Source organism: Tenrec ecaudatus, chromosome 4 (genome assembly GCF_050624435.1).
Source record: "Tenrec ecaudatus isolate mTenEca1 chromosome 4, mTenEca1.hap1, whole genome shotgun sequence".
NCBI classification, from domain to species: Eukaryota; Metazoa; Chordata; class Mammalia; order Afrosoricida; family Tenrecidae; genus Tenrec; species Tenrec ecaudatus.
Window position 1 is genome coordinate 170,946,471 of NC_134533.1, and position 14,380 is coordinate 170,960,850.

At 42.9% G+C, this 14,380-nt stretch overlaps 1 protein-coding gene across 3 annotated transcripts in view; it reads right to left on the reverse strand.

Annotated features, from left to right (window-relative positions):
- PLD1 (phospholipase D1) overlaps positions 1-14,380 on the reverse strand; it is a 227,444-nt gene that overhangs the window by 107,044 nt on the left and 106,020 nt on the right. For all 3 annotated transcript variants that reach the window (XM_075547028.1, XM_075547027.1, XM_075547029.1), the window contains exons 7-9: positions 13,384-13,442; positions 12,505-12,597; positions 882-1,034 (exon numbers count right to left, since the gene is read on the reverse strand). In XM_075547028.1, coding sequence (XP_075403143.1) covers positions 882-1,034; positions 12,505-12,597; positions 13,384-13,442 — 305 coding nt within the window. The remainder of the gene's footprint in view (positions 1-881; positions 1,035-12,504; positions 12,598-13,383; positions 13,443-14,380) is intronic.

A 14,380-nucleotide genomic window follows, 5' to 3' on the forward strand; every position in this document is an offset into this window, starting at 1 on the left:
AATATTGAACTAGATTCCAATAAAACTGTTGGGGGCAAGGAGACAGTGCTTTAATTGGACTTTATCCGGAAGGCACTCTCTCTAGACAAACACGAGCACATTACGAAGCTGCCCACCGATCTCAGTCGGACTGATAAAGCCAGTCAAGTGACTTGAACTCACACTTCTATGAACATGTGTTTTGTTTGGAAGAAACCAAAACACCAGTAGCAATACTTTTCCACACACACGTGCACACACACACGGGGGTTTCAAAAATCAGTGAAAGCAATCCCATTATCTTTTAATTACATTTTTCATAAGCTTTTAGAAGATCCCCTCCCTTGTGTATGCATTGGGGGGTGCTCTCTTGATACAGAGGGAAGAGTGTATATGTGTATGTTTCTCTACATGAGACTGCGCTCTTCAGAAATGTAAATATGGAGAAAGACACACATGCAGTAACTACAGTCTTCCAGAAGTCAATGCAGCTGGAAAGACCCACACGCACCCCCACAAGCACTAGTCACAGCCACAGTCAATGTACACTTGACTGTTCCTTTTATCTCCCTTAAATAGGTACATAAACCGACATTTTATAAATAAAACCACTTGTGTGATTGAATGATATATGTGTATATATAAGGTTCAATTTTTCTCTTTTTTGGTCACTTGGGATCATGGGATAGTACCATGATTTTTCACTTTGGTTTGTTTTATATAGGATATTCTCTAAGAAATATACACAAGGAAAATTTATTTTCATTACTTTTAATTGAGGATAGGTTCTAAATAACCATTCTTGACATCTGGATTATTTTACATATAGCACTTAAAGTTGAAACATTTAATGCTTTAAAGATAGCTTAGTGGAAATATTTAAGGATATTAAAAATTCCTACCTTGAGAGATTATCAATCTGGAGTCCATATTTAGTCTCTGTCTCCTTCTTCCCCACTGTAATTCTGAATGCCTTATCTACCAGTAGAACAAAAGCAATCTCACCATTGTCTGGTTTCATGTACAGTAAAAAGGAGTCTTTCACTATTAACCACCTGTAGGGGCAACAGAATACTTTTAAGTTGTATTGTATTGCTGACATCAAAAGAAAAATTTAGCATGACAAGCCTTAAGTAAACATTCAAGCAGACTGGGCATAATATAATTTTTTACATAGGGATTTTATTTTTTTTAAATATAATGTGAAAAAGAAAACAAAAAGGGAAAGATTTTGTTTTTATAAGACGTGCTAGCAGGAAAGTTAAAAAGAACTCACTAGCTCTTTAAATATTAATCACAGAACCTTGGGAGAAGCCCCTGGAGTTGGCGGGATGCAGAAAAGCTCCCGCTGTTGGGTGAGTGGAACGGGTTGGTGTTGACGAATAAAAACGAGTGTGAGAGAGGCCAGCGAGGCTGTCCGCGAGTAAAATAGCCCTTCAAACAAGTGCTCTAGATCCAACACACTCTGTTGTTCACATACAATTATGTGTGACTTTGAGGACCTTTAATCAATGATGTTCAATAGGACACGAATTCTTTTTTTATAAATCATTTTATTGGGGGCTCGTACAACTCTTATCACAATCCATCCATCCATCCATCATGTCAAGCACATTTGTACATTTGTTGCCATCCTCATTCTCAAAACATCTGCTTTCTACTTGAGCCCTTGGTATCAGCTCCTCATTTTTCCCCTCCCTCACTGCCCCACTCCCTCACGAACCCTTGATAATTTATAAATTATTATTATTTTGCCATGTCTTACACTGTCCGATGTCTCTTTTCACCTACCTTTCTGTTGAGGACATGAATTCTTAAAAGTATACCAATTCAGTTCAATATATACACAAGAACTTTATAACAGGAAATTGCAGACATTAGGTGGAATAGCACAAAGGTATCACACACACACATCTGTACTGGAAGGATCTTTCTAGGCCAGTGATAGGTATGAGAAAGAAGGTGAAGGGGAAAAGTGGAAACGGTTAATGGTAATGGTTGGACAACATGATAGACAAAGCTAACACCACTGAGCTGTATATATGAAAATGTTGAAATGTTACAAAATTTTGGTGTGTGTGTATAAGTTACTATATATACCACCAAATTTAAAAGCACAGAGAATGATACAGCTAGGAACTAGGCAGGAGATGATAGGGAGTAAAAGAGAAAAACAAGGAGTGACAGGTGCCAGGAAGGGGGAATCCTTCGCTCTGCTGGGCGGGGCTGGTGCCATTCTCCATCAGTACTGTCTGCGCAAGGTCAGGAAGAATCCCAACGCGGAAAGCCTGGGGACACCCCATGGTGGGAAGAACTACAATAGGACTGAGGTGTGGAAATGCTTTGTGTGCTGGGAGGACAGTTCAGTGTAGTCGTGGTCTCGGTGTAGGAGAAGGAAAAGTCAGGGAAGGTCATGTTCAGGTGGCTCATTTTTTATCACAGATGAGTATTATCTGATTACCAGTGTCTCCCGTGAAGTACATGAAAAACAATGGCCCTGCCCAGACCCCCTAAGTCAGTGGAAACGTCTGGTAGTGTTTTAACACAAAAACATCAGGGTTCTTTTAAAGAAGTGTCTTTTCATAATTGGCCAAGGAAATGGGAGACTAATTATATTTATAAAGGAACGTATAAAGACAAACAGGGACCTAGGAAAACCCACAGCTCTACAGTCATAGAGACTTGAATGTGCAAGGGCAATACGTAGAGATCTTACAAAATGCAGAATGGTCATAGATCTGGGACCGAGCCCAAGATTCGGCGTTCCTAAGATGCTCATAGGTAACGGCCATGGGATGACCACCAATGGCGCAGGAAGAATGCCGGTGACCGTCTTAACACTGCTGGCAGTGGGGAGGACAAGAGGGAAATGAGCCGGCAGATTGAAGTGTGACTACAAAAGGTGAGTTCATCATGCTGCACGTAAGACCACGTGTTAATATTTGCCTGCAGTTATGTAGTGACCAATTGAATCCGTAGATAAAAAAACAAAGCCGCAATGGGCATGATATCACCAATCAGACAAAGTGCAATATTGTTAGTGATTCCCCTTGTGGAATAAGTAAGTTCTGAATGCATGGACATGAGTAAGCCATGCAATAAATGTACCAGGAGAAATTGCTATTTTAGATCATCTGGGATCCCACCAAGGGAGAAAGGCGAGGCTCTCTGAGCCTGTAAATAAATACAGCCTTGGGAACCATGAGGAGCAGTTCCACTCTGTCCTATAGGGCGCTATGCATTAGAACCACTTTGAGAGCAGTGGGTAAGTAGTTAGTTGTGACGACATTATATGTTCACGGATTTTCAATTTGGGATTTAATATAGCCAAATTTACTTTAATTCCAGCATACTTCTATGTGATCCATCTTTTAAGAGGCCATCGCCAACCTCCTTTCCAGATAGGAGAACTTATGGTGAAGGACATGCAGTAGAGATAATAAAAGAGTAAATATCAAGGTCACAGATTGAAAATACCTAACCACAAAGGTTAATCTAACTGGGGGGATGGCACACAAGTGTGAGGCTGACTCTCCTTGTTTGTCTTGTTGCAATGAACACAGTGAAAACCACATTACTATAACAGTTTCTGTCGTGGGGTTAAGTTCCAAGGACAGTTTCTCCTTTGAGACCAAATATAAATTCGCTGAACAATACGATGGGGTGCTCTTAGGAACAATTTTCAGGACAAAGAGAAAGTACACACTCCATAAGAATTCTCAGAACAATCCTCAAGAGTAACAGGGAGGTCATGCCATCCGAAGGGCCCGAGTTAGGGACCTAATGCTACACTGCTGCCTGGTCGCAACATCTGGCTTAGAGAGTTGCTGGCTCACACATCTGTTACAGTTTGTTAGCACAGCCCATTTCCCAGCTTGGCTTTTGACGTAAACAGGAGAGCAGACAGGGCAGGCCAGAGCCCAGGGCGTTGGCGTGCTATCTTGCTGACCGGGAAAGGAGCCTAAGGCTTTGGAAACCACATTTGGCAGGGTTGAGCGTCTGAGCGAAAGTCAAACAGCTCACAAGTGTGACCTTGTCTCCCTCCTTGGATGTCGGGGATACCTGACTGGGCTCAGAACTTTCTCAGCTCCACACCTGCCTGGGATGGCACAAGGAAAGCCCTGATGCGGCCGTAACCAGCTCCCACCATTGGCATTAGAAAACAAATCGCAGAAATGACCCTGAAAGCACCCTATCATGCCATCACCACCAGAACCAATGGCTGCAAATAATCTGCCTTCAGGAAGAGGCCACCAGCTTCCCCTGGACCAGCGTGCCTTCTGCAAGGACCCCTGCTGAAAGGAGGCTCCAGGACCCTCCAGGATTGGGGCATTTGCTGCAACCTGTTCAGAAACCATACAGACTGTAAGGGCCTTGCTCCGTGGCTGGCCAGCGGTGGCTGGACGTAGTGTTAGACCAGGGCACTGCTCCTTTTCGGGGACGTGTCATGCACACTCGCTCTCCTGTGTCAATGGTTCCTTCCCTGCCTACACGCCCCACCCTCCAATGTGTGCCAGCTCAGCACTGACATTAGCCCTGGAGTTTACGAACCAAATACCAAAGACAGTGGTTTCGGTTTTGACACCGATCACTTGTTCTCTTTAGCGATCGTGAGCGACGGGTCTTGCCTTCCATGTGGAGGACAGAGAGTTGAATTCCCTGCCAATACACTTTACGGGCGTGGGCAGGCAATGGCTTGTCTGCCATTCGAGCTTGGAGCGGTTGTCAGCAGCAAAGGCTGGCGATCTCTTCAGACAATCACAGTGATCTGATGCACGCTAGATGAGGGGTCTGGCACAGGACAGACATTTCATTCCATTACGAAGAAGGTCACTGTACAAAGGGATTCCTGACCACTCTATAACATTCTCTTTAATGATACCATCTGTTCAAGTTCGGATTTCCTCCTCTGTTTTGAAAATACATATTGAATATACTCGTGTATAAGTTGGGTTTTCCAGCACATTTTTAATGCAGTTTTTGTGGTAAAATTAGGTACCTTGGCAGATATTTGGGTTGGCTTATACTTGAGTATATATGGTATATATAATTTTAGGCTCCACAAGAGGATATGTATCAAGAAAGAACCCATTGACTACCTGTGGGAGGCAACCCAGAATGTGCAGTAGTTAAGGTGCTGCCCGCAAGTCAGCCTCCCTGGGTATGAGTCCCAGCCCCGCCATCTACCTGCTTGTGTGACCTGGGAAACGGAGCCTGAGGTCCAAGTTTATCAAAGGAGGGTAACAGAAATGCCAAGCCCATAAATGTCAGTGAAGATTAATTGGCCTGGTCCGTGTAAATTGTTCAATTGTGTAGCACAGTGCCTGGCATAATAAATGGGAACATTTAAGGTTTCTCTGGTTCCCAACCAGGTGAAATGATGGTCCGCTCACAGAAGATGCGGCCTGCCTACACCACTAGTTGCCATGGCATTCAATGCACATTTCATGACTCCATCACCTAGTCTGCCTCATTCTTCCAGAATGGTTTTATGCAACAAAGCAATAGTTGTGTTTTTATGTGGCTACTGAATCCCCATTGTTATAGCGACCATTTAACAATGTTACCGATGTACCAGGTACTCTGAAAGTGCTTTACATGTGCTACTTCATTCTACATTGCTATCAACCTTATAAAGAACATATGATCATCATTATTTCTCACTTCGAAAAACAGGGTGGGGAAGACTTTGTTTTGTAAAAGAGTTTCAGCAAAAAGAAATCATTTGTTGGTGTCACGGTGGGAGATGTCATCTGACCCAATGGTTGCCCTCTTTGCCATCCTGTGTCCCTTGCAGGCAAGACCCTGTCATGATTGGGTACAGTTGTCACCCTAGAATCATCTGAGTGCATCAACAGAATGGGTTCCATTAGTAATGAATGAACCAGTGAAAGCAAACATGCTATGGGCTACTCTCTTTCCAGGTTCTGGTAAAATAAAAGCACATAATTGAATTGTGGTAGAGATATATATGCACAAATATAGATGAGAGTCTGGATATAGACAAAGTTGTCTTCCAATGGCCCAAAGCTGTCATTCTTTTGCTATGACTATTATCTCTGTTGAAAGTATACACAATGAAACAGATACCCATTCAACTCTTTCTACCTGGACAATTTAGCTATGAAGATGCCACACTTTACGCTGTACAACCGTTCTTGCCCTCCTGTCCTGACGTGTCTAGCCCCCAGTAACAAGAACTCACTGTCCCTTAGGCTTCCTCGGTGGCCTTTCAAGTTGCTACTGTCCATCTGGTTCAATACAAGTCGTCCTTCTAAGACGGTCAGGGCAGTCCTTCAGGGCGAACATGCTATACTAGATAAGCCAGCTTATTGTTTGGTTTAAAGACCTCAGTGGATGTTTTGGAAAATGTAAATATTCTCTTCGGGCAGCAGTTTCAGAGGTGCCTCAGCCTCAGAGGCTCTGTAATGTCTGGATTCTATAGGACTCCGGAATTTTGCACAATAGAACTCCCATTGTCCTCAGTCAGTCTGCTCCCCAAATAGTTTTCCCATTTCAGTAAAGGACTCAAACTTCCTCGACACTCAGACATTCCAGTCCAAGAGTCACCCTTCCTACCCCCGCCCCCACAGCCCAACACTGGAAAGACATGTTTGCTTTCACCTCTAAATACATCCATAGGCGGATACTTCATGAGGCCAGGCCCCGCTCTTCTTGCTGGTTGCCTGGAAACCGGTGCCTATCTGCATTGTCTCTGGAGCAAGCTAATCATTAGATCTTTGCATTGCTGGAAACTTCTAGTGACTGCCCTGGAAATGAAGTCACAGTCCCCCCACGTTGGCCAGAGGGCCCCAAGTGTACTTGAGTTGGCCCTCACCTTCATCTGCGTTCTCTGACCTTGCTGGTCTGAAGGCTTCTCACCTTTGCCAGGCTTGGTCGTCTTTCAGTTTCTAAAGATCCTGTGCTCTGAAAATGTTTTCAGAACCTCGGTTCACATGGTCTTTTCTTGTGAACCTCTGCCTTAATGTGCTTAATAAGGCCTTCTGTCACTCCACATCTAAAAAACCTGTCCTCTGTGTCCGTGCTCTATACCAGGGGTCCTCAAACTTTTTAAACAGGGGCCAGTTCACTGTCCCTCGGACCCATTGGAGGGCCGGACTATAGTTTAAAAAAAAAAACTATGATCAAATTCCTATGCACACTGCACATATCTTATTTTGAAGTAAAAAAACAAAAGGGGAAAAACACCTGGCGGGCCGGATAAATGTCCTCAGCGGGCGGCATGTGGCCCGCAGGTCATAGTTTGAGGACCCCTGCTCTACAGTCATGCCATTCTGGAACAGCTCCTTCATAGCACTTTTCCGATCTTAAATTATTTGTTGGTTTGGTCAGCTTGTCTACCATCTGCATCTCCCATTAGGGAGTCAGATCCAGGGGAGCAGAGAATAGGTCTCTCCTACCCACCACATTCAGGATTCAGTGTTGACCCCTATGTTCAGGGCCTAGACTAATTCAAAAATAGCCTGGAGCGAGTCTCAGGGCAAGAAAGCATCTCAACTAAATAAAATGATTCAGACATGCTCACTGTGTCAAATAATTACCTATTGTATAGCCTATCATTCCATAAAGGAAATGCTCGATTTATCTGTTAGAAGCCCCCTCCTCCCTGCCCTCTTTTTATTACCTGGCAGGAAAACAAAACACGTATCTCTGGTCCCTTAGTCAGAGTAGAGAAATCGTTCAATTAATATCCTGCCTAAGCAGCTATTTTATTTTTACTTTAGTAATTTAATTTGTTGTTGAGGATACACACAACAGCACACACAACAGTTCAACAGTTTCTACAGGTTCTATGCAATGATGCTGATTACAGTCAGTTACACAGCTCTTCGCACTCTCCTTGTCTGAGCTGTTCCTTCCACGTGAACACGAATTCACTTTCCCTCGAAGTGCCCATCCAATCTTCTGAGCTGCCGCTGTCCCTCTGGCCCATGAGACAGATCTCAAGAGAGCACAGTGCTCAAGGCAGACTTTCGTTTGGATTTAAGCAAAACTATTGCTTGAGTTTAAAGAGATTTTAGTGGAATTTAGTATTCTTGGTTTAGAATTTAAAGATTATCTCTGGGCTCTGGTTTTAGGGCATCAGCTAGTCTCTGTGGTTCCAGAAAGTGGATTTTGTGAGAATTTTAAATTCAGTTCGATATTTCCCACCTTTTGACTAGGATTCTGCCATACAATCGAATAGGAGGCTCAGGAATGTTAGCCTGGCACCATCCGATTTCTCTGTTCTCAGGCCAAGAAGGCAGTTGTTCATGAAAGCAATAAATCACACATCCATTTACTCCTACTTCTGACTCTCCTGCCTCTTTTTTTCCAAGGCAGATAGAGATCTGTGGTTGGGCTTCAGAGAGCTGCTTGCAAGCTTTCAAGGTGCTTTAAGTGGGGGCAAGCAATGTCTGCTGTGCGTGCTTGTTTTTCCCAACTGTCTCTGACACGAGGTCATGATGAAATTGGATTGAAAGATCACTCGTTCTGTTTGTCTTGCCTTCGTTTGTCAACAAAGAACAAATAAAATGATAGAAAATTTATGTGTACAAGGAAAAAGACGGAATTATAAGCATTGGTCATCTTTAAAAGTAACTCCATTTCAACACTAATAATCTACTGTGAAACATCTTCTGACCTAATTTTGTCAGCTATACGTTATCATCTTGATTTGGTACTGCTAGCTTTACATCCCAGAAAGGTGATTCGGCAGGTACTTATTAATATGGGACTAAGATTGTCAAGGAAATATTTATATAATTTACACTGACACATTTCATTCCAGGTAAGAGCCTATCTCCTTAGTCTGCCCTGGTGTAAGCATGATTCAATCCAAAATTGTGCCCCCAAAAGACAAAAGCAGGGGACATTCCTTCTATATAACAAAGCTTTCTCCCACGACACTTCTGGCTGCTCCCTTCGCATAAAGTTTACAACTCGAACCTCGCTCCTCCACGATCCCATTCTTGACGTCCTGAGCTCAAGTCATGCTCTCCAGCCTCAAGTGCTTCCACTGTCACCTTGTCTTTAGTTTCCCTTGGAAGATCTCATCACCACCTGACTTTGTATTACTTGTCAGCTTGGCTGTTGTCCGCATATGCCCTAGAACGGTGCTCCAAGAGGGCAGTGGTCTCTTCTGTGTGGCTCATTGCTGTTGTCACAGTGCATGAGAAGAGCCCAGCAAACATGAGGCGCTCGATGAAGGCTGCAGGAAGCCACCCAGGATTCCATTTCTTGAGTAAATGTCTTCGGTTGGGTTGTCCCAGGAGTGTATGGGCAGTAAGGCTGGCAGTGCCAGAAAGGAAGGAAGAGCAAAGATAGCCAGCTAGCCGCCATTGAGTCGACTGTGACTCATCTGACATTGGGTGGAATGGAATGAACTGTGCCGAGTCCTGCAGCATCCCCCCTTTCCTGGCCAGGAAGGGAAACTGTGAAGGCTGTCTTCGTGCTGGTTTCCATAGGCAACTGGGCTGCAATCCTGCCGAGGGCTCCAGGAGACAGTGTAGGGGACATCTCAGAATTATTCCCATAGAGGATTGACCGGGCTGTGCCTGGGACTATTGATCCTTCCAACCTATTCTGACCATTCACCAAGAGGGCTCTGGCGGCCCAGAGAAAGTCTGCGGTCAGCATCAAATCACAGGTGCTTGTAGTGGTTCTACCCGATAGTTGGTGCGTATCAGCTACCTTCAAACCGTCCAATGCCCAAGCCCTCCACCATGCCCAGCCAGTTGATCCTGACTTACGGTGACGCTATAGGGTAGAGTAGCACTGGTTGTTACCATTTCTGAGACTATCAATCTTTATGGGAAGAGCCAGCCTTATCTTTCTCCCTCAGAGCAGTTGGTGAGTTGAGACAGCTGGCCTTGCAGTTGGCAGTCCAATGTTTCTCCCACAGAACTCCAGGAGCGGCTTCAGTCAAAGATAATGGTGTGGGGCGGAGTGGTCAGCCAACATTTGCACAGGAATTCCACCAGGGCTGGGAAGATGAGTCACCACGAGAAGGATGAAAATCAGATGTATCGGATGCAGGAGGATGGGCGGGGTCCCATTGCTCTCCCTTGTGTGTCATTTGGTCTGAAGAGATCCCAGGATTCTGTGCAGTTTGGGGTAGAGTGCTGGCAACATACTTGCAGGGGGGGGGGGGGGCGTGTCTCTGAATTTTCTCTTCTGTTACTCATACCCCAAGTTTATGGGAACATTTGTACACGTTGCAGAAGCTTATTTTATGGTGATTATTTTTTCTAAGATTTTTTTCATGCTATTAAATTGCTTTATGTAACATAGAGAGTTTCATTTTTCTTGGATTAAGTCTCTGATCTTTTTCTTGTGATTTCTTCTATCCGTACAGAGCCCAGAAAGCAAAAGGCCAATTTCATGGCATAAAAGCGTAACTTTTTTTGGTGGTGCCATAATTTAGACAAATGTGTTTAATGCTATACTCCCATTTTAAAGTTGTGTACTTTTAATACTGAATTGTAAGGCGCCCTGGTGGCACAGTGCATTGAGCACTGGGCTGCTAACTGAAAGGTTTGCAGAATGAATCACTTGCCACTCCAAGAGCGAGGGATGCAGTGGTCTGCTTCATTAACGACTGGCCATCTTGGAGACCCTACGGGGCAGTTCTGTTCTGTTCTGTCTTATATGATCACTATGAGTTGGAATTGATGCAATGGCAGTGGATTTAGTTTTAATGGGTTTCAGTTTAGTTCCACTCTCTATTTATACATGAAATATATAATTTTTTAACTAAACAACTAAACAATTTCTTGATGCTTTTTTAAATCTCAGTATATTACTGCAACAAACAGGTATTGGTTTTTCCATGTCAAATATTGTTCCCAATGTTTTGGTGATACATGTAAGAACTGGATGAGAATACTGCTCTACAGGAATCCTGAACTAGGGAGCACATAAGATATGAATTAAAGTTCTCTACATATCACACCATAATCTACATTCTCACAAATATAAGTCTACAATTATCACCCCAGAAATCTGGCATATATGTGTGCGTATATACATCTATCGATCTATATATGTACACACACGTATTATAGTTTAGTTCTTAAGTGTACAATTCAGTACTTTTCCGTATGCTTGCAAAATTGTGTAACCATTACTCCTATCTAATTCCAACATGGTTTCATCATCCCCAAAAGAAACCTTAACCTTCTAGCAATTTTCATTACTCTTTCTGTCTGAAGAATACTCAATTGTATGGGTATACTACTTTGAAAATACATTAACTGGTTGGTGAACATTCAGTTGGTTATTAGGAATCATGCCTGTGGCAGTTACATAATCTGTCACCTTGACCTAAGGGGGTGGAGTCTAGCCTGTCAATCAGGTTGCAGCTTGATGACTTCATTTGAAGGCGTGTCAGAGATAAATAACTCACTGGAAGCCAGACCCGCTCTCTCCACCTTCCCATTCCTGTTGTTGAGGCACTCAGAGAGTTGGAGGAGACCCGTGGAGACCAGCAGCAGCATTGAGATGCTTCCACTGCCACTGGATCTAAGAGACTTTCTGCCCATTGGCCTGTGATCTTCCTGCATTTGAGATCATTGCATGTGCTGTGTGAGTCTAAAGAGGAATTTATGGACTAGGATCAGACATACGGGCAAATACAGACTTGATGTATTCTCTATACAATTGTCCTTTTATATAAATCTCTTTCTGATACATATCTGAGTTCCCTTGAGTTTATTTCTCTAGTCTACCTGGACTAACAGGATGCTGCTTGGAACATTTAATACAAGTTCTGGTGTCCACATATACTTTCTATCCCCTTGGGTAACTACCTGACAGAAGCAATGCTGAAGAATGCGGTAACTATGTTTAGCCTTGGCAGAACACGCCAGTCAGCTTTCCAACGTGATCATACCAATTCACACTTCAATGGAACTGGGTATGAAGAGGGTTTCCAGTTCTTCATGTCCTCACCAATACTTGTTATTGTTCATCTTTTTATTGTAGCCCTCCTAGCGGATGTGAAGTTGTAACTCTTTTGGTTTGCATTTGACAAATGACTGATGACTCTGAGCATCTGTTGATGCACTTATCAGCCATTGGCTTATCTTCTTCATTGATCACTTTTTTTCTTTAAACATTCTATTAGGGACTCCTACAACTCTTATCACAATCCATACATACATCAATTGTGTAAAGCACATCTGTACATTCATTGCCCTCATCATTCTCAAAGCATTTTCTCTCCACTTAAGTCCTTTGCATCAGGTCCTCTTTTTTTCCTCTCCCTCCCCGCTCCCCCCTCCTGTCATAAGCCCTTGAAAATTTATAAATTATTATTTTGTCATATGTGCATAATATGTGAACAATGTGTATACTCTGCCTATCGTTCAGTTTGGGGCATAACATGAATGCATGCTGATATTAGGAAGTTAAAATATCAATCAAAATATCCTCCTATTATTGTGAAAGGATTTAAAATTTTAAATTAATATAGAAAACTTCCCAGATACCCAATTGATTAAAATAAACACACACAGCTCCTACCTTTTTGACCAGCGGTAGCAGGCTCTTCCGTGGGCACAGCAACTCAAGCCTGGTATCCTGTGTCCTCCAGACCTTTTCATTATCATGCCTTCTCTGGAAAAGACGCGACATTCACCCACCTTGATCAATTGTCCACTCTACACCTGGCTGACATAGCACAGTGAATTGTGACCGAATAAGCGGACCTTGGCTCGCATGTCCTTCCTCTCCACTCCTATCCTCCCTCATTAGGCTATGTACTCTAGCAATTAATCTTCAACATTCCTGGGCATTTCTGCATATTTTGCTGACAGTTCTGGCAAGTGAGGCGTGCCAAAGGAAGTTGAGCAGAGCCACTCTATCTTTGAAAAGAGCAATAACTCTGTTGTAAGGTGTGACAAGAAAACCTCATCATCATGTAATGAGAAAGTACAATAAACAAAATAAAGCAATGAGTTTTACATGTTGAGCTGTTTATAGACTCCAACTCGATTACTGGGGAGAATAATCATTAAGCAAGTTTAATTTTTATTAACTAACATACATTTTGCACAGAAGTATTTTTAACTCAGAAATCAGAGTGCACTGAGTTAACCTTTAAGTCACGAGAAGATGGGATCTGATAGATTTCATGCATCTGATTTTTAAATCACAGTCTGAAGTGGTAGTTGCTACAGTTGGGTTCCAGACAAGCAAAGCTATAAACAAGTGAGAAAGGATAAGGTGCAGTTTCTACTGTTTATTGTAGCAAGAGGCTTTGTTTTTGTATAAATAACTCCCCTAAATTCCTCCAGAAGCTCGTGGTAAAGCCAGGGGCGTGACCTCCCTAGGGCTGCAGGCCCATCCGATGTTAATGCTTATCAACTTTCCACGTTTGAAAGATTCAGCACCAGAACTTACATGCCCTTTGGTCCCAAATCATGGATGAAAGACAGCTGGCTTATATCAAGGAACTCTGTCTGAAAAGAAGCAGATATTTCATTCTTCAGAAGGCAAAACAATGATATTTATGCATTCAAAAAGCATTTCTAAGGTAATGCTAAGTGAACACATTCTGGAGCACTCGATAGACTGCGGAGCCAATATCTGGAGAACCTGGATTATCTGAAGAAGAAGGTGGGGGCAGGATTGAAGGAGGGCTTTTTAAAAACCTATGACAGGCCTACGACACACCGCGCTTGCTGAAAGTGAGGACAGACTTGAAGCACTTGCTGATGAACAGCGAGGATTGCAGCCTTCAGTCTGGATTATAAGTCAATGTTTTAAAAAATCCTCACGACTGGGCCAATAGGTAACATTATGATAAGTGGGAGAAAAGACTGAAGTTTACAAGAATTTCATCGAGCTTGCATCCACAATCAGTGCTCATGGAAGCAGCCATCGAGAGACCAGCTGACCCATTGCACTGAGCAAATCTGCGGCCAGAAGACCTCTTTAAAGTGCTGAAAACTAGGGTGCGACTTGGAGGACTAAGGCATGGTTTGTTGTGGTTGCTATGGTTTTTAATCATTTTATTGGGGGCTCTTACAGCATTACATACAGCAATAGCGTCAATATATATATTACCATCATTTCCAAAACATTTTGTACTTGAGCCCTTGGTTTCAGCTCTTTTTTCCCTTCCCTTTCCCACCCTCCCGTCCTCCTGAATCCCTGATCAATTATATATATTGTTATTATTATTTCATATCTTACGCAAGTATGGTATTTTTGATGGTCTTATATGCCTGTGAAAGTTGGACAACAAATAAAGAAGGCCCAAGAAAAATAAATTTATTTGAACTATGGTGTTTGTAAAGAATACTGAAAGTAACATGGACTGCCAAAAGAACAAATTCGGTCTTAGAGGAAGTATATTCAGCATGCCCTCTGGAGGCAAGGGTGGAGAGACTTCATG